This window comes from Nansenia antarctica, assembly GCF_963989245.1.
Source record: "Nansenia antarctica genome assembly, chromosome: 3".
In the NCBI taxonomy this organism is placed as follows: Eukaryota; Metazoa; Chordata; class Actinopteri; order Argentiniformes; family Microstomatidae; genus Nansenia; species Nansenia antarctica.
In genome coordinates, this window is record NC_137688.1 from 13834921 (window position 1) to 13856147 (window position 21227).

General features: G+C 43.2%; 1 protein-coding gene across 1 annotated transcript; it reads left to right on the forward strand.

Moving 5' to 3' along the window:
- The first annotated feature begins 14 nt into the window (after positions 1-14).
- LOC308152580 (progesterone receptor-like) lies at positions 15-15163 on the forward strand. Its single transcript, XM_080525587.1, has 9 exons — positions 15-1027; positions 6212-6336; positions 6551-6667; positions 7248-7334; positions 10897-11106; positions 11464-11608; positions 12616-12746; positions 13004-13155; positions 14111-15163. Exons 1-9 carry the CDS (start codon positions 114-116, stop codon positions 14273-14275), a joined length of 2046 nt encoding a protein of 681 aa, XP_080381713.1. The 5' UTR covers positions 15-113; the 3' UTR covers positions 14276-15163.
- Positions 15164-21227: the final 6064 nt, after the last annotated feature.

A 21227-nucleotide genomic window follows, 5' to 3' on the forward strand; every position in this document is an offset into this window, starting at 1 on the left:
TCGCATCTCCGGTAACACATCGGTCACGTTGTTTGTTTTTTACACGTAGGCTTACGTGATCACAGCTCTCATCACGGAAAATTTTCTAGATTCTATTTTCTGATAAGACCATAATGTCTTTGCATTCGGGCGCGCCTGGGGTGCAGCTGGTGAATCCGCTAAACGCTTCAGATCTTTATTTCGACACCTGTATATCTCAGACCGCGAAAGAGCTCAGCAACGCCATGATCACGTCCTTGGGTTCGGGTTTACAGCCCAACTATATGATCTGGGGACGACCCACCGAGCCCTCCTTCGCAGAGGACAGTCAAACTTGCTCAGACGGTTTCCTCCTCGGAGGAGCGTCAGAAGAGTTCGAAGGCGCACGTCTCACCTCGGGATCAAACGACGCGCAGCCGAACGGAACAAACCTAAAACAGGATTTTGACGTTTCGTTTGAGGAGGCTGGCAATGAGATGTATCGAATAAGCCTTTTGGACATGCTAAAACCGAGCGAAGGGGACAGCGGCCGGAATGTGACGCACGACCCAGGGGTGGCAAGTGTCTGCAAGGACGCGGACACGTTTATGACTGTCGATAACGCACTTTCAGTCCCCTCTCAGTTTGACGAACTGTTGCCTGTTAAACCGTTAGTCGTCTATAACGACGTGGAGGGCGCACGGAGCGCTATTGACCGCATACAGGGCAGCATTGACGTTATTGACCGCATACAGGGCAGCAGCATTAACGTTAAAACCGAACCGGGGTTCGGGCTAGTACCCGGATCTTCTTTCTGTAAATATTGTAACTTTGGAAACACGCCACATGGAGCCCCCCGGACACACTGCCCCTGTCACCTGCCGTTTGGGGTCAATAAAGACCAGGGCAGTGGGGTGGGTAGGGTGCATGGGATAGCAGCACAGGAGGGTTATTATGGTCAAGTGCAAAGTTACCACAGTGGGATACATGAAAAGAGTCTGCAGGTCTATCATTCTACTCTCAAAACCGAGGCCGCTGGATGGATGGATGTTGCTCATTCCACTTTTAGGTAAGAACATAATTCCACTGTCATCATAACCCTAACCCAAACACTAATCTGCAGTACTTTATTCACCATCACTCTCCGAATAAATTAGGCTACACACTTGCTCAGTTCTGGGGATATTGCCAGTGCCACATCACCACGTTAACATGATCTTCTATCTAGTCCCTAGTGTCCTTATCCTCCCAGCTGTTTATCCTGTAGTCTAATATTGGGGTACTGAAATGCTAGGTTTATTTATGGTGCTGCTCCTGACCTGATTTAGGGCCGGGTTCCCAGGACATTTTGCATTGCATTGAAAGTGTGTTTTGGGCTGAAGCCTTGTCTATGAAACCGGCCCTAATTACTTAGGTTGAAGTCATTAAAACCCATTTTTTAACCACTCCACAGATTTAATGTTAACAAACTATACTTTTCGCACGTCAGTTAGGACATTTACTTTGTGCATGACACAAGTAATCTTTCCAACAATTGTGTATTTAGTCTAAATCCACCCATGCAAGCGGGTCAGTTTTGATCAGTTCTTCCCGGACCATAATATACGGATACATGTATGCACTCACTGCAATGTAAGTCGCTTTGGATGAAACCGTCAGCTAAATGGCATATATTCTTAAATCATATGTTGTTTATGCTGCTGTACATTTATATTTACATTCTTTTTGGCATTTAGCAGGCGCCTTTATCTAAAGCAACTTATGACAAATACATGTGTAAATAAGCGAATCATCTTTCCATCAGACAACTTAAGAAAAAGAAATCTGCTAGGACCAGGGCCCATTGGCAGTCACAATGCTAGAAGAAAGAATACTATTTTGACACTATAACATATTATATGAACTCGAATAGGCCTGTGTGCATGTGCCTGTGCCTGTGGCTGTGTGTGTGTGTGTGTGTGTGTGTGTGTGTGTGTGTGTGTGTGTGTGTGTGTGTGTGTGTGTGTGAGAGTGTGAGTGTGAGTGTGAGTGTGAGTGTGAGTGTGAGTGTGAGTGTGAGTGTGAGTGTGAGTGTGAGTGTGAGTGTGAGTGTGTGTGCGTGTGTGTGTGTGTGTGTGTGTGTTTGTTTTTGTTTTTCCATATTGCAGTTTTGCTCTGCTCACAAAAGAAGTTGAAACTCTCAGAAGCTAATCATCAACCCACTCATGCCAGAGAGGAGTGATGCAGCCTGTGGCCTTGATGCCTTAAAGTGAAAGCTCACTCTGAAATCAAAAACCTGACCAGACATCTATGTACTTCGAGTCGAAAGTGGTCTATAAGGTTGAGCTATACGTTCTCCAGCATCTTTTGCATAGTAGATAATACTACTCTTACTCTTTAATACTTCTATCCCAGATTGAATGGAAGAAATGGACCTCAATTTACATACAGTACATGTAAATCATAGAGTATGAAATATAAGATTGAATGGAGGAGTAGGCAAATGGAAACCTGTCATCACTGTGAGTGTTTCTCTATCAGCAGGCAGGACACAGCCAGTAATCTTGTAATTAGATTATACAGTTGAAATCAGACGTTTGCATACTCTTAGGTTGAAGTAATTAAAACCCATTTTTTAACCACTCCACAGATTTCATGTTAACAAACTATACTTTTCGCAAGTCAGTTAGGACATTTACTTTGTGCATGACACAAGTAATCTTTCCAACAATTGTTTACAGACAACTTATTTCACTTATAATTCATAATTCAGAAATCACAATTCCAGTGGGTCGAGTGACTATGCCTTTAAACAATTTGGAAAATCCCAGGAAAGTATGTCATGGCTTTAGAAGATTCTGAATAATTTACAGGCTAATTGACATCATTTGAGTCAGCCAAGACCTCAGAAATCAGCCAAGACCTCCGAAAAAATTTGTGGTTCAAGTCTGGTTCATCCTTGGAAGCGATTTCCAAATGCCTGACGGTACATTTCATCTGTACAAGGGTCAATGACGTGACATGCATATTTTTGTGTCACGTATATTATTTCCATTTAAAAATAGATTAATCAATTCAATTCATATATGATTTTATTCTATACAACATGTTTAGTTTGAATTTATTGTCAGTACATTCTAATAATATGGATTACTTTGTGTTTTAGCATCTCAAACCCCCAAAATGTCAGGTGGCGCAACCGTCTCAACAAAGGAACAGATTAAGAACACTGTTAAAAGTGGTATTTTAATAATAATATATTCAATATAAAATACTGTGGCATGATCTTATGTTACAAATAAACACACGTTTACAAATAACAATAGTTTTTAAGCTATTGAGATAATTGAGGAACTTTTGTCCCGTAAAAAAAAAATCCTCAAATGTCAGGGTGGCACAACTGTAAACATGGGACTTTCATTTTTAAATCAAGTCTATTGCATCAGCAAAATGTTGCATCACCCAGAGGACCCTGTCTGACATCTGTGGCTGAGTGAAAAGATTTGTAAGAGCTCTCTCAAATATTGATAAAAAGGTGTCAGGTGGTACAACCAATGTAAAACTAGGAAAATATTATTTTATCATAAAACTACTTATTCTGTTTTAAAATGATTTGTATGATATTGCTAGCATAGGTCAAAGCTAATGCAGGTGTCCAAGTAGAAGCCTGTTTAATTTGAAATCAGTGGCAAAAGTCAGGTGGCGCAACCGGTAAGTCAGTTGGCGCAACCAAAATGAATGCCACTATATGGGATAAATACTGTTATTTAAAGCTCCAAGATGCTCTAAAATGTGTATTTGTGTCAACTTAAATATATATTAACACTTTTAAACGTTTCACGATTATAATGTCTTATTTTTAATCATTTTAGATGCCACTGTCAGTGAAGGAAAAAGCAGCCCAAAAACAAATGTCTTAGGCACTATAGACAATCTAATAGATATAGATAGATGTAGATAATAGATACATGACAAAGATTTCACTTAATAAATAAATAATAGGAAAATATAAATACTTTTACAAATAATTGGTTGCGCCACCTGACATTTTTTGAGCAGTCAAGTTAAAAATACAGTAAAAATGTTTTTTTTAAACAAATTAACAAATGCGGCCTGTTTAAGCACATTGTCACATACTCAAAGATATTAATTTTATGTATTTTGAACAAAGTTTAAAAAAAAAAAACGTTTTAGAAGCCTTATTCGTCATTGACCCACAAACAATAATAGGCAAATATAAACAGCATGGGACCACACAGCCGTCATACCGCTCAGGGAGGAGACGCGTTCTGTCTCCTAGAGATGACGTACTTTGGTGCGAAAAGTGCAAATCAAGCCCAGAACAACAGAACAACAAAGTACCGTGTGAAGATGCTGGAGGAGAAGACAGGTACAAACGTATCTACAGGTGCATCTCAAAAATTAGAATATCGGGGAAATGCACTTCATGCTTCCGTCTGCTGCTGTTTTATGGAGATGCTGATTTCATTTTCCAGCAGGACTTGGCATCTGCCCACAGTGCTAAAACTACTGGTTTATACTTTTCAGAAGGTTGACATTTCTGTATTATAAATACTTTTTTTTATTGATCTTAGAATATTCAAATATTTTGAGATACTGGATTTTGGATTTTTCATGAGATGCAATCCGTAATCATAAACATTAAAACAAAAAAAAAAGGCATGAAATATTTCACTTTCAGTGTATTGAATTTAGAATATAGGCAAAATAATAAACCTTTCGACAAGAATAAAACATTTTGAGATGCACCTGTAAATAGTAAAACGAGTCCTATATCGACATAACCTGAAAGGCCGGTCAGCAAGAAAGAAGCCACTGCTCCAAAACCGCCATAAAAAAGCTAGACTATGATTTGCAACGGCATTATTATGTTTGTAGAAAAAAGGGGAGGCTTGGAAGTCGAAGAACACCATCCCAACCGTGAAGCACAGGGGTGGCAGCATCATGTTGTGGGGGGGCGTTGCTGCAGAAGGGACTGGTTCACTTCACAAAATAGATGACATCATGAGGAAAGAAAATTATGTGGATACATTGAAGCAACATCTCATGACATCAGCCAAAATTCCACCAACTTATTGTGGGAAGCGTGTGGAAGGCTACCCAAAACATTTGACCCAAGTTAAACAATTTAAAGGTAATGCTACGGAATAATAACTAAGGGTTGGTTCACATCTGTCATTTGGTCCGATTCAGACTGGTACGCGATCATAACATGTTACAATGTTGCATTTGAACCTGATTTGATTGTACTGCAATCTTGACAGAACTGCTGATATTCAGGTCTGCTGTGGTTCTGAATACGCCCACAACACCACAGGCTTGCTGACAGTTTTGTGATTAGTCTGAATTTGCAGTGTGTCAATCAACTTTTGTTGATTCTCTATTAAGCTTGGGAATCAAGTCAACGTCATGACGCTGCATTGTGGGATACGGTCGCCATGTTCTTTGCTCTCCCAACCGTTTACATTATAGCACCTCCAACTGTTTACATTTTCTATAACACAATGATATACCAAATAACAAATAAATAACAAAATGATGTACCAAAGAATATGGCGGCAGTAGGCGGACATAGCAACCGTGACGTCATGTTCCCGAGAACAATTGTCCTTTTCTGTTAAAACAAAACAACATAATCATAACCTCAGGTTATCAGAGAGTTTACCATCAATATCTAATGTTCACATGCATTCTTAATGAGACGGATTATACAGCTATTGGCATGAGTGTACACTCCTCGCAAGCCAATTTATATTAACGTGAGGGCATCCTCTCTAGGCGGACTCGGTCCGGTTGATTTGCTCTGGAACAGAGTGCAATTGTTGTGTTCACATAATGCCCAAACGAACCGAATTAGGGGGGAAACGCTCCCTGGTTCGGACCAACGAGCTAGGTGTGAATCCACCCTAATTGTATGTAAACAAGTCTGACCCCATGGGAATGTGATGAAAGAAATAAAAGCAGAAATAAATAATTCTCTCTGCTATTATTCGGACATTTCACATTCTTAAAATAAAATAGTGATCTTAAGCGGGGGGCTGGTGTGGTGTGGGGGGCTGGTGTGGTGTGTTTCCAAGTGCCAGAGGGTGTGTTGACTGTTATCAGTGATATGTGAGTATTCCTCACAGAACGGAAAGTGTGTCACGAGTGTATTTTATGCCTGTGTGTGTGTGTGTGTGTGTGTGTGTGTGTGTGTGTGTGTGTGTGTGTGTGTGTGTGTGTGTGTGTGTGTGTGTCTGTGTGTGTGTTCCAGGTGTGATGGTATGTTTCTCTTGGATAAGAGGGTGTGTCAGGTGTGTGGGGATGATGCCTCAGGCTGTCACTATGGGGCCGTTACCTGCGGTAGCTGCAAGGTATTCTTCAAAAGGGCAGCTGAGGGTGAGTCTAACCCCCCCCCCCCCACACACACACACACACACACACACACACACACACACACACACACACACACACACACACACACACACACATTCCTCTTCTCGTCTTGTTATCACCAGATATTATATAGACCATTCATTCATTCATTCATTCATATCCTCTGGTGTTAATCTGATTATTCAGAGGTCGCTGGCATGTTGTTATGTGTTCTCAGGTAAACAGAATCACCTGTGCGCCAGCCACAACGACTGCACCATTGATAAACTGAGGAGGAAGAACTGTGCTTCCTGTCGCCTGATGAGGTGCTTCCGGTCTGGGATGAGCCTCAAAGGTCACTACTTTGCCTCTGGCATCACAGAGAGAAAGAAGAGAGACCAAGACAGAGAGAGAAAGAGAGAGAGAGAGGGAGAGAGAGAGCTATTGTATTCATTCACATAATACATACTGTAGATTAAAATAATTAATTAAGAGTTATTTAAAACAATAAATAAAAAAACTATATAGTACAACATACACAAATTAAGAGTTTGCATTCAATAGTTTTATCATGAGAAAGAGGTTAATGGTGGAGGAGAGCTTAGAGAGAGAGAGAGCGAGAGAGAGAGAGAGAGAGAGAGAGAGAGAGAGAGAGAGAGAGAGACAGAGAGACAGAGAGACAGAGAGAGAGAGAGAGAGATGAGAAGTGTGGTAATAACTGCATCAGACTGGTTTCAATTAGGGTTAGGGTTGAGAGAGAGCACAGAGGATGATCAGAGACTACCGAAAGAAATGTTGTTTGGTTATTTTTATCTACCAACTAAAATGTATGAATTCCATTCATTGTATCATCAGAACAGCCCAGACTCGTTTTTCAAAGAATGTTCTCTGGTTGTCTGTTTCCATCCGCATCATCTCCACATGGCTGGTTCCAGGCCGGAGGCTGAAGGGGATGTGCCAGGGCAGGAGTGAGACGAAGGAGGATGGTGGACACATGCTCAGTTGGGCTCCGCAGGCTTTACGTGAGGCCCAATACTTATTTCCTTTCTTTATTGACCCTTTATTTGACCTGGGTGGACACTTTTAGTGTTCACGCCAAACAGTCGGTGAGCTATTACTGGACATAAGTTATGGCTTAAATGAGCAGGGTGAAAGTTTATTGGAAATCTGCAACCTTTGGCCACCGCATACTCCCTAACCTTGTTGAGACCAGGCATTACTAGTTCTGGAAGCCTGATGAAATCCTTAACTACAAAGGGGTGGAAACCTGTTTGAGTGACGCCTTGCCACATGTTGGGCCAATACCTAATGCCTTCATCGACTAGATTGTGTGTGTATAGAGCAAACTTCTGGCAAAACAGAATTCCGTTTTTCCTTCAGGTTTTTTTGCAACCTGCAACCAAAAGAAAAAGAAAGTAAAGACGACACACATAACAAACAAACGAAAAAAGGCTTCCGGGAATGTAACATCCCCAAAAAATGCGAGGACATTGTCCCAGGTTCATTCCCAGCCAGACTGTTATTCTCCACACCTCCAAAAGTGGAGACACGCGATTCATAGCACTCGTCTGCTCTGCGATTTGTACTCGGGTGTGTGTTGGCAGTGTTTCTCTCACACAGTCCAATTTGTCCCAACATCATCTCATTACGAAACAAAAGTATTGTTAGCACTGTTTTTATTTATTTATTTTAAGCACATTTTTCAGCACGCTGAATGTGTTAGAGCAAGTTCGCGGACATGATAGGAATTATCTTGGCCCCAAAAACAAACAGGCCATGCTTTTAAACAGCCTTTGTTATCTAACTCCCTTGATTAAGTCAGAGGTTACAAGTCTGTTATCTTGGTGTTATCTTAGACTCCATTATCTTAGACTCCGATCTTTTTTCAGCGGGATGCTGAAAAAAGGATTCATGCTTTTTTCTCAAGTAGACTTGACTACTGCAGTGCTCTCTTTACTCGCCTCCCCAAGAAGTCTATAGAGAGGCACCAACTAATTACAAATTCTGCTGCTAGGCTACTGACAAAAAGTTGATGATGCTGTATTTATTAATTATGCCCCTAAACTGTGGAATATGTTACCCCAAGAAATCAGGGAAGCAAGCTCAGTAAACATCTTTAAGCACCAGTTAAAAACCTATCTCTTCAATTTAGCTTTTAATTAGCATTTTATCTATGGGTTGTTGAATTTAATTGAATTCAGCAATAACAAATCCTCAGTGATAACCCGCCCTACCAAAATAGAACATGGAGCAGCTGGTGGAGGCTCCACCGTGGAGCCACTGAACATCTTGATAAACATTCAGCTGAGGTGGAAACACTCAACCATGTTTTTGCGAAGCCCAAAGACATCAGTGATTGGTCAAACCAAATCTTAGGTGATCTGCTCGGGAGTTTTGCAGATTACATCTATCACCGACTTATGCTGTCTACAGAGATAGTGTGAGTAATATCATAATTGAAACTAAAACTTGCCATATTTTAATTAACGAAAGGTTAATTACGCATGTGGGCCTGTATCGTCCTGAATGTTTGAATTTGGAAGCGTGCACGTTTGTTTATAACTACATGACATGGCTAGTAGTAAGGAATCTGACTGTAAACCAACAACTGTATATATGTATATATAATATATATATAATATCTCTTAAATCAGCATCTCTACACGTATGGCAGCTATTCCATTCCAGTGTCTGTTGAATTCCAACACAGGCACAATACTTAGTGAGGTATTGATTAGGTGCCCACCTGATCACCTGACCTCCTTATTTGACAAGGAAAAATATAAAAACCACTGATGTGGACATCACTGTCCTCTTGCAATAGGACCAGCTGGATAGCAAAAACAGTGCTAGTAGTACCTCAAAAGTAATTGGAATCAATTGTTATTTCAATAAATATAATCAATAAAAAAGAACTATTGACCATGCCAAAAGAGTTGAAAAGAAAAGGTTTGAGTGAGGGGAAGAAGGGTTCACTTCTGGCTTTACTGGCAGAGGGAGGCTTCCGTCCTTAAACATGCAAAGACGGCGGTTCATAAGAAGAAGGTCAAGCAGCAGACATTGGGGACAACAAAGCTACAGACCGGCAGAGGGCGACTCTCCACTGATCGGGATGACCGGAAACTCATTCGAATGTCACTCAACAACCGTAGGATGACACCAAGTGACCTACAAAAAGAATGGCGAAAGGCAGCTGGGTTGAAGCGCCCGGCGAGGACGGTTCGAAACAGGCTCCTAGGGGCAGGACTGTCTCGCAAAGCTAGAGAAAGGCCATTCATCAATGAGAAGCAAAGAAAAGCCTGGCTGAGGTTTGCAAAAGACCATAAGGATTGGACCATAGAGGACTGGAGTAAAGTCCAATTTTCAGCTTTGCCCAACACCTGATCGTCTAATGGTTAGATGGAGACCTGGAGAGGCCTACAAGCAACAGTGTCTCGGACCCACAGTGAAATTTGGTGGAGGATCGGTGATGATCTGGGGGTGCTTCGGCAAGGCTGGAATCGGACAGGTTTGTCTTTGTCAAGAATGCATGAGTCAAGCCACGTACAAGGTTCTCCTAGAAGAAAACTTCCTTCATTCTGCTCTGACAATGTTCCCCAACTCTGAGGATTGTTTTTTCCAGTAGGACAATGATTGATTCTACACAGCCAGGTCAATCAAAGTGTGGATGGAGGACCACAAGATCAAGACCCTGTCATGACCAGCCCAATCTCCAGACCTGAACCCCATTGGAATGCGATCAAGAGGGAGATGGGATGGACAGTCGAGCTGCTTGAAGTTTTGTGCCAGGAGTGGCATAAAGTCACCCAACAGCAGTGTGAAAGACTGGTGGAGAGCATGCCAAGGCAAAGGTGTCAGCTGTCATTGAAAAGGTGTGAGCAAAGGTGTCAGCTGTCATTGAAAAGGTGTCAGCAAAGGTGTCAGCTGCCGTTGGTTCTGGAGCCTAACGGCCCTGTTTCCATAGTGTGAGGCGGCTTGATGTACAAGTACACCCCCTGGACATGACGCTGGTGTGTGGCAGGGTCTTACCCACAATCCAACCCCTAATGCTGAGTACCAAGCAGGGAGGCATCGGGTACCATTTTTAGTCTTTGGTATGACTTTGGTATTAGTCTTTTGGTAATGTGGACTCGGCCGGGGATCGAACTCTGACCGCAAGGCCACTGAGATGGTTGAACCCTTCCTAAGTTAAAACATTAGTATTGTGTTCTTTAAAATGTAATATGAACTTTTCTTTGCGTTATTCGAGGTCTGAAAACACTGCATCTTTTTGGTTATTTTGACCATTTTTTAAAATTTATTTGGAATTAGAGATAAATATTGTCAGTAGTTTATAGAATACATTATTTGTTTCATTTCAGTCAAACCTATAAATAGTCAAACCAGAAAACCGATAATTTTGCAGTGGTCTTATAACCCATGAAATTAACTTGCCGTGTCAGTGACATTAGCGGTTGTGTTTCTGCATGTTTGTATAATTTGAGGAGACGGGAAGGCGAATGTCCTTGGCAGTGACAACATTGTGGGGTTTTGGTGTTCTACATGATGTTGATGTTGAGTTGTGCTGTATCACTCTGGTTGCAGCTGCTCCCCAGCAGCTCCCTCCTGGCCCCGCCCCCAGCCTGCTCTCCTATCAGTCATTGCTGAATGTCCTGCAGTCCATCGAGCCGGGTGTGGTCAACGCGGGGCACGACCCCGCCCAGCCCGACTGCCCCGCCTCCCTGCTGACCAGCCTCAACGAGCTGGGGGAGAGACAGCTGGTCAGCGTGGTGCGCTGGGCCAAGGCCATGCCAGGTAAGCAGGTCCTACTGATCAAAGTTCAAGATGTGGAGCAAGAACTGGCCAGACTCATCACCAGTAACCTAGGAGACGATAGATAGTTGGGGGAGAAAGAGACAGCTGGTGGGTATGATTCTCTGGTCCAAGGATTTGTTTACGAACTGTAAATCAGCCAATGTCCTTTCTTTCTCAACCACTAGAGGGGGCTATACTCTATAACTAACTAACAGGGTTACAGAGGTGCAAGACAACCTCCCTATTCTTCTTTCTTTCTCCCCTTCTTTCCTTCCTTCCTTGCTCCTTCCTCTCTTTCCTCCTTCGTGTGCCTTAGGTTTTCATTAACACCATTCAAATTGAACCTCCTTCCTGTAGGTTTTCGAGACCTTCACGTGGATGACCAGATGTCAGTGATCCAGTCCTCATGGATGGGATTGATGGTGTTTGCGATGGGATGGAGGTCCTACAAACACACAGACGCCAACATGCTGTATTTCGCCCCAGACCTTGTGTTCAATGAGTGAGTGCAATCAATGAAACATCAATGAAACCTTAATCTCGAGTGGAGCTTTGGCTTGTAGGTTTGTAGACCACCTACAGGGGGCAGGCTTATCACAGTGACAGCAAAGAACAAATAACAGCTGGGGAGTGGGAAGGACACTTTTGTTGTTGACGTCCCTACCGTAAACAAGTTTTACACGTTTTGTCATGTCCTGTTCTTTGCTTTCTTCTATCGTGTACTAGTATAACCCAAGGGAGGACTCTGACTGTGATGATCTATTCTGTTTGATCCTACAGACAGGAACACTCACCAACAACAAAGCTAGTTTACCTCCTCTCAACTGTCTGAGTTTCATACGTGCTTTTGTTCACCACGGTGTTCCACAACAAAGAACAACGCTCCACACTCGGAAGTCTCACTTCCTGTTTCGCAAAGCAGCATTGTGCTTCCAACAGCATGCGCATTAACCACCTGAGCAACCAAACCTGTTCCTAATCTGGTTCAGTCTGATGTTGCTGAAAACCTAGGAGTTAGTCAGTTTTCTCTGTGGTTGGCAGGGACGATGTGGTGCATTCAGAGTAGGGTGGTTGGTACTGATGCAGTGTTCAGAATGCCAGGCCAGCCTTCCCCTCTCCTCTCCCCTTGTCTGCACTCCCCTTGTCTGCCCTCCCCTCCCCTCCCCTCCCGTCCCCTCCCCTCCCCTCCTTTCTCCTCCCCTTCCCTCCTTTCCCCTCCCCTTCCTCCCCATCCCCTTCCCTCTCACCCCTCCCCTCCCCTCCCCGGGAGCAGTCTAATGTTTCATGCAGTATTAGTTAGAGTTTCAGTCTGCACTAGGCATATCAGACCTCACTGTCACTGCTTCTGCTACTGCTCTGCATGGTAATGGAGATGACTGCCCTTGTAGCTGACCCTGCTGTCCCCTTCTCTCCCATCTCATCTCTCTCTCTCTCTCTCTCTCTCTCTCTCTCTCTCTCTCTCTCTCTCTGTCTCTGTCTGTCTGTCACCGTTTCATCCACCCCTCCCAGCCAGCGGATGCATGTGTCCAGTATGTATGACCACTGTGTCAGGATGCGCCTGCTGTCCCAGAGGTTCTGTCTGCTGAGGGTCACCCAAGAGGAGTTCCTCTGTATGAAGGCTCTGCTCCTCTTCAGCATCAGTGAGTCAACTCCCAACACTCGCAGAACACTCACCTGAAAACCACACAGGAGAAAAACAACACATTTCACGCATGTCACACTTTGATCAGATACCTTTCGCACCCACCTTCCCTCCTCACCTTTACAAATACAGTCTGTCAGACGTTTGCTCTGTAACATGATGTGTTGATGGTGACGTCCAAAATCAATAACAAGTTCACAAGAAAGGAGGCTGTTATCATCATCATCATCTTCACCCGGTCCGCTTCTGTCTCAGTCCCAGTGGAAGGGTTAAGGAGTCAGCGTTGTTTTGATGAGCTGCGAATCTCCTACATCAAAGAGCTGGATCGCTTGGTCAGCCGCTGCGGGGAGACCACCCGCACACAGAGGCTGTTCCAGCTCACTCAGCTCCTGGACTACCTTCAGCCGGTAATACATTGTAGCGATCATAATCCTATTATTACAATAGACTACACTGTCATATACTATAATCAGTGTTGGCGAAGCTACTCTGAAAACGACTATCAAAAATGTCCAACTGAATTACCGATTGTTTGACAAGGGAAGACAATTGAACTACATTAAAGCGCTACCCTTTTGAGAAATATAGTTTGTCTAACTAGAGCTACTTTGAAAAGGTAGTTCACTACATAGAAACTACTTCGTCCAACACATGATAGTCAGTTACTGACAGATGACTAGTCCTTATGAAACTGAAATGACTGAAGCGGTCTGAAAGACCAAAACAGAGTCTGGAAACAGGAAGAAGTGAGGTAATAAATAGTTGATGGACAGTTGATGTTCAATGGTTGGAATAATAGTTCCAATGCTATTTATGTATTTGTAGCGACAGTAGCACCCTCCACTGCTACATGGCAAAAACAACTTGAATTGAATGGAACTACCACCAAGCTACCGCCACATGTAGTTAAACTGATGGAACATTGAGTGGAGCTACTCCCCAACACTGGCTATATTATACTACACTATACTAACACACACACACACACACACACACACACTTCCAGCTCACGCAGCTAGACCTCCTAAACCCGGTAATATGTACTACCTAATAACACACTACCATACTACCATACTACACTACCTAATAACACACTACCATACTACACTACTGAATAACACACTACCATACTACACTACTGAATAACACACTATACTAACCCGTAAACAGAGGCTGTTTCAGCTGGCAGCTTTGGACATAGCATTCTGCTCTATTAATTTAAACCAGTCTGATACAGTTATTACCACACTTCTCATCTCATTTCTCTCTCTCTCTCTCTCTCTCTCTCTGTCTCTCTGTCTCTCTCTCTCTCTGTCTCTGTCTCTCTCTCTGTCTCTCTCTCTCTTTGTCTCTCTCTCTCAGATTGTGAGGAAGCTGCACCAGTTCACCTATGACCTATTCATCCAGGCCCAGTCCCTCCCACATGTCAGCTTCCCAGAGATGATCTCAGAGATAGTGAGCATGCACGTGCCAAAGATCCTGGCGGGCATGATTCAGCCCATCCTCTTCCACAATAACCCCTGCTAGGAACAGGTGCCAACCCAAGACCCCATCCCAAACCCACCGACGACCCCTGCTAGAAACAGGTGCCAACCGAGGGCCCCATCCCAAACCTACCGTTGACCCCTGCTAGGAACAGGTGCCAACCCAGGACCCCATCCCAAACCCACCTACGACCCCTGCTAGGAACAGGTGTCAAGCAACTAAGGGCCAAATCCTGAATCTAACCCTAGCCCCTATGACCACCTTGTGGAAGTTGTGGGAACCTGACAGGATTGGATATCTGTAAATGATTTGGCGTGAAGTCTACCTAGCCTATCAGAGCGCTGGTGGAATTAATACTTATCCAACCTGCTGAGGTCCAGACACGGTCTAGACACGTTCCTAGGGGTAAGTGAAGAGGTAAGGATTAGGGTGGATTTGGAATTTGGCCTGACTCGACTGACCAAAGGATCAGAGGGATGGTAACGTCCAATAGAAATTAAGGTTAAGTTCTTGGAGGGTCACTGAGTTATATAAATAGCAAGATCTGGTACATAACAGCATCACCGTCCAACATAACTGTCATCATTAGGCTATTCTAGTTTCATGATTAAAGGTTAAATCTGTAATGAGATCCACTTTTACAATGTTCGTGTAATCATTGTCTCAATTAAGGATGTGTGCAAAGATGTACTGTAAATGCTTGGCCCTTTAAAAAAAAAAAAAAGTTGTAATATACATCGTATTGAAGGCTTTGTACTTTGAAACTGTACTTTGAAACTGTAGCATCTTGCTTCTCATAAACACTACAAAGCACAATGCCTAGTTGAAAGGCAGCGTTTGGATAATATTGTAAATACTGTTGTGTGTAATTAAATATGTTCCAAAAAGGCACAAACTTATCTAATAAGTGACATTTCTGCCTAAAGCTTATTAATAACAATATATATTCCAGTAAACAGTCTTGTTGTGTTTCTTAATTTCTGATAACCAATTTTGAATAATGTTTTCAGACAGAGTTTTGGTACACAGACAAGTAGACAGACACAAACATGGCCTATTTACTTGACTGAGCTCCATTAAATGCTTTATAATCTATTCTAGACCATGGCTCCACTAGTCCAACTAAATTGTTGATAATCTCATCCAGCCAGCAGTCTGAGCGGTTTTATTAGTCCAAAAAGTGGACTGTTTGCAGTTTACTGGTCAGTTGCAATGTGATGCTCTCTAGTGGTGTGATGTGGAACTACAACCTCAAATGAGCCTCAGCTGGGATTGGCTGTTGGATTTGGCTGTGTTCTGGCACTTACCATATTATCATCAACCACATCACTTCTACATGTTGAAACAATTTTATATCGTCTTAAAAACACATAAATCATGTTTGGAATCAAAGAAGTATATATGCCCAGGCATGAATGCTGTCTTTTGGATGATCTGATATATATTTTTCCATGTATTATCTTTTCCATGTAGGAATACATGAATGAACATTATATACAATATTTCCCACATTATTTTTGTCACTGAAATCTTTAAAAGTAAATGAAACTGGATCACAGTACAATATAGGCACTACCACAGTATACCAACGTTGCATCAAATCATTTTCAACTCTGTGGTTTTTTAAACGAGTCCATCTGAACTGTATGAAATATACATTGTACTGTAACTCTGCACTATGTTTATCTACTATGGCTGTACACAGCAAGTGACACTACTTTGAAAGCATAGTTCTGCTCCAACGGTCAAAAGCCATCCTGTCAGTCTCACTAACATCCACAGCAATGTTAAGTACATGTCCTGAACAGACTCTCTCAACGACTATTTGTCCCCTCATAAATGAAGCAGAACTGAAGAGAGTCGAGAGTGAAAGAACGCAGAAATATCACTTATCTCTAAATATATTCCCAGCAACATCATGGCCCCTGTGGTTTACTTTAAAAGGAGTGGCGTCTTTTTTGGTATGGTTGCAATGATCAAAAATGTATGTGTTGACGTCGACATTTGAACTTAGTTTGGATTCCATTTGATTTGTTATTTCTGTGTTTCTCTCTCCAAGCCATTTCTGCGTTTCTCTCTCTTCTACAACATCAATATTACATTTCCACTGTTTGCGAGAGAGCTTCTGGAGTGTGGTGGGCCCAGTGTGGAGAAAGCAGACATGGTGGTCTCAATCAGTCCAAGTCACCTTAACTCTTATGTCAGAGTCAGACAACAATGGAAAACAAGTGGGCAGGAAAGACTGATAGTATATTCAATAAAGTCCCTTTCTTCCATTTGTTCTGTTGAAAAGGCTACACAACATAATGGGAGGCAGAAAACTGGAAATTCCAACTGCCATGTAATAGAATAGCCACAGTGCCAGTCTCAGAAGGAAATGTGGTTGGCTCATAGGCACAGGACAATAAACCAGACTAGCACCTTACATAAAACCACTAGGCAACAATGATGGGTTTAACATCACCACTCAATCACCGCAACTCAGCGTTACTGAGACCCGGGAAACAATTAGCGTGTGTAGGCGGTAACTCGACACCCCGCAATGGGCTGTTTCTGTGGCCCATCTAATGGAAGGGGACTATTACCCAAGCACCAGTCCATTAACAACCAATTAACGGCCTATTAATATTTTACCAGACAGGGCCTCTCATCTGTGCTGTGTTTTAAGGAGCTTTTCCCAGGAGTGTTTGAACATGAGCAGCTTTTAGCGTAGCATAAAGAGGGCTGTGTAATGGGCTGCAGGAGGAGGAGGAGGAGGAGGAGGAGGACTGGCAACCTGATCATAGTGTGCTGAGAGGAGCTGAGAGGAGAGAGAGAGAGAGAGAGAGAGAGAGAGAGAGAGAGAGAGAGAGAGAGAGAGAGAGAGAGAGGTGGCCTCCAGCAGCTGGGCTAGCTAGCCTGGGCTGAGCTGGGACATAGAAACTGGTTGGTTAGAATGGACATAGTTTGAAAAAACAAAAATGTTTTCACCGTCCCCCCAATATGGAGGCGGGAATATCATTTGCTTCCAGGGGCCCCAAATGGCGGAAAGCACACACAACATCATGGAACATGGTTTAAAAAATGGGAATGTGTTCTCGACTGAGTGTTTGGGGCGGGCTGGCTGTGAGTGGAGCTGGGTTGGGCGGACAGTTAAGACTAGCCCGGGGAAACTCCCAGCCTTGAGGGAAGTAGAGAGGGAGAGAGAGAGAGAGGCCATTATGACTACAGCCTCCAGCGCGTCCCAGTGGAGCAGGCATTTGTCTTCACTTGAAAGTTTGATTTATTTTTCCACCAGTGAGTAGGGTTATGTTTGTCACCGCAGTCAAAAGGACCAAAAAAGAAATGGAAAAACATGGACTCTGGGTTTACTAATGCGTGTGTGTGTGTGTGTTTGTGCGTGCCTGTGTGTGTGTGTGTGTGTGTGTGTGTGTGTGTGTGTGTGCTACCCCGAAGACCTCTGCAGTCGGCTGAAGCTTCCTCTGTGAATATAAGTTTAGCTGTTTTGCGTTTGTTTAATTGTATTATTTCAGAATCATGACCACAGTTATTGTGTGTGTGTGTGATGACGGAGGAAGAGAGGAAAAAACGGAGGGAGAGAGAAAGGGAGAGAGGCGGTTGTATCATGTTCCCTCCACTGGGTGTAGATGTGGCTTTAGATTTCTCTCTGGGCTGCTGATTAACTGTGTGTGTGTGTGTGTGTGTGTGTGTGTGTGTGTGCGTGTGTGTGTGTGTGTGTGTGTGTGTGTGTGTGTGTGTGCGCGTGTGTGTGTGTGTGTGTGTGTGCACATACGGGCATGTGTGTGTGTGCGCGCATTTGTGCTGAGGAGAGGAACTTCAGATTTAATTTCCCCCAGCTCCAGATATTACACCCCCGCTCCTCTCTGTTTTTATTGGAACTGAGACCAAAAAGCATGCAGTGTTTATGATGCATTAAAACACAGAGCAATGTGTTAGTGTGCAATAGTAAATCTATATGTTTAACTCTCTCTCTAACTGAAGATGAATGAGAGAGATGTTCTTATGTTTTATGAACTATGATGATGGGAACGCAACTATGAAATCATGTTTATCATCATGTTGTACAGTCCACAGTGGTTTCACCATCTGGGGGAGAGAGCGAGAGAGAGAGAGAGAGAGAGAGAGAGAGAGAGAGAGAGAGACAGAAAGAGGAGGAGAAGAGGGGAGCTGAGAGAGGAGAGGAGGCGCAAGAGGAATGCGGAGTTATGTTTTGGCTTCAATTACCTCAAGGACGAATAAAACTTGACACATTATGTTTCAACTTGAAGTCACTTTGGATACAAGTATTTATGGCTATAATACTGTAAGCATTCCTCTCGATTCGTAACCCATATCAGTGGAGCGTTAATGAGCAGCGTAGGGAGGAGAAGTCTGCTAAACAACACCTCCGCCCAGCCTCCGTTCACTCTGACTAAACTGCCAACAGTTCCTCTACCTGGAGACCCATTAGTGGTCTCTAATTAGAGAGTAAATACTCTCCTGTAATAACACCAGCACTGCCCCAGTAGACAAACAGCTATTAGCTGTTTCTCTGTATTTGTCTCTGTGTCTATTTCTCTTTTTGTGTATTTCTCTACACTTTCTCCCCTTCTCTCTCTCTCTCTGTATACATATATATATATATATATATATATATATATATCTTTCTCACTGTATCTTTCTCTGTGTATCTCTCTCTCTATCTCCCCTCCCTCTTTGTCTCTCTCTTTCTCCCACTCTCTGTCTTGTTCCCACACTCCTTGTCTCTACTGCATTAAGCAGCGCAGTGGTCCAGTCCTTCAGTTCATTATACTCACACACACACACAGCATCCCAGCCCCTCAGTTCAGACCAAACCCAATGTGACAGCCCAGCCACAACTCTCATCTGCAGCCATCAGAGGACACATTCCCCCAGCGCAGGGAAACGTCTGCAGGCTGATGTATGGACGCTGTCGCCTCAGTGTGAGTGTGTGTGTGTGTGTGTGTGTGTGTACAAGCGTTTGTGTGTCTTTGTGTGTGTGTGTGTGTGTGTCTATGTATGTACAAGCGTGCGTGTGTGTGTGTCTGTGTGTGTGTCTGTGTGTGTGTGTGTGTGTGTGTGTGCGCGTGCATGCGCATGTGTGCGTGTGTGTAGCTGTGTTGGTTCTGTACCGCATGGTCTTTCCTTTGTGAGAGGAAACCCCCCAGTCAGCATGTACACAGTATGATTATTGAAAAAGCACTCTATCACTTGCTCACTCATTGTAATAGGCGTGTCGTTTATTCTTGGACATTATGCAGAATCCCTGGTAGCACCTTCCAACAGGTTGTGTGCTGTACATGTTTGTGTACCCCTTGTAAGACCTTCCAGGTTTCTGCGTAGAGCTAGGTTGGCTGCCCCGGGGGACAACCGGTAGTTTCAGGAAACACTGCAGTAAGAGAGTCAGACTGCAGCAGAGATTCAGATCTCTCCCCGTTCCCTCCATTCATTCCTCTGCTGTCCTCTCCTCCACACACATACACACACACACACACTGTCGAACCAAGGGCTGTAGATAGCTGTGTGTGTGCCTGAGGCCTTCTATGAAGGTCATAGCGTCCGCGTGTACGTGCGCACACACACACACACCCACCCACACACACACACACACAGACACACACACACACACACACACACACACACACACACACACACACCCTGTGTGAGGCAATGTATATCTATCAGCTCTGAGAGGATCAGATTGTTTTCAGGAAATCATGTCATGGGTCAAATGATTGAATTATTAATGCAGTAACAATCACCCCTTGTCCGTTATGATTCCAACATGATACTTAACGGCCTAACTTGATACGACCATCTTACAGTCTAAATCCAATAATGCAGACTCTGCAAAAGCACGTCCCCTATCTATTGTTCATCAGCTGAAAAAAAGCATGTTGGGTCTATAGGCTGTATAACACGGAGTTATGAAGCGTATAATATAGAATTGACTGCTCTGTGATTACGAGCAGAGAACATTTGGATCAAGATGGTCAAATAACAAACAACAACAACAAAGTGATTGCAAAGTGACAAAGCGTCTATTCAAGTCTTCTGGAAGATATTGTTGCATTTCATAATAATAATCACAATCACAATCACAATACCTGTCTTTGTATAGTGCTTTTCTAAACAAGGTTACAGAGTGCTACTAAACAAGAGAAGAGGTCATAGAAATTATTCAGCATAACTACAATTCCAAACAGAAAGAGGTAGTAGGGTGTGTGTGTGTGTGTGTGTGTGTGTGTGTGTGTGTGTGTGTGTGTGTGTGTAGTATATACATTATCGAGCATTCATATTCCCTTTGAAACAATGGACTCTGGCTTTGTGTTCGTGCCTCTTATATTGTATCTTGTATCTGAATGAACACACTGCAGTAGGTAGGCTGTAGGCTACAGTACGTCAAGCAACTAGACCAGTTTAACAGTGTGTGAGATGATTATACAAATCACGGCATGTAACTCTAATAAGCCTATAGTTTATTTGAAATGATCAAATTTGGATACATACATTTGTACCGTATATAAACTACATTCCGCTTACATGTAACCTTGTTAAACAATTTGCCAGAAACTAAATTCAATATAAATACTAAGGCAGAGATTGTTCTTGTGAAAATAAAGCACATTGAAAGAAGTCTGGAATCTAAATATACCGGAGTCAGTTCACTCCTGTTCCCTTTGCCTTGCTTCTCATCGAGCAGGCCTGTAAACGTCTGTTATTGTAAATCCCGGTGATGGATTCCTGACCTTAACTGCGGATGAAAATCTGGCTCTGTTTTGAGAATGACCATGTAACAACAAAGCAAGAGACATGGGGTCAGTGCGTTAGCATTTATTATCAGTTAGTGCCAGAACATACAGCGGTTTCCACATCACAAACATACCACAGAGGACACATGGCTGACGGCTTCACGACCCAGAGGGAAATGAAACACAGTTGTTAATGCAGCTGCTGAAAAGGGCCCCGTACGGGACAGTCACTCTTACTCCTT

Excerpts from the sequence above, each read along its gene's own strand:
- LOC308152580 (XM_080525587.1), top strand. The coding sequence starts at position 114 with ATGTCTTTGCATTCGGGCGCGCCTGGGGTGCAGCTGGTGAATCCGCTA. Across the intron at positions 6,668-7,247 it reads GTCTGGGATGAGCCTCAAAG|GCCGGAGGCTGAAGGGGATG; the intron begins GTCACTACTTTG and ends GGCTGGTTCCAG. Across the intron at positions 12,747-13,003 it reads TCTGCTCCTCTTCAGCATCA|TCCCAGTGGAAGGGTTAAGG; the intron begins GTGAGTCAACTC and ends CTTCTGTCTCAG.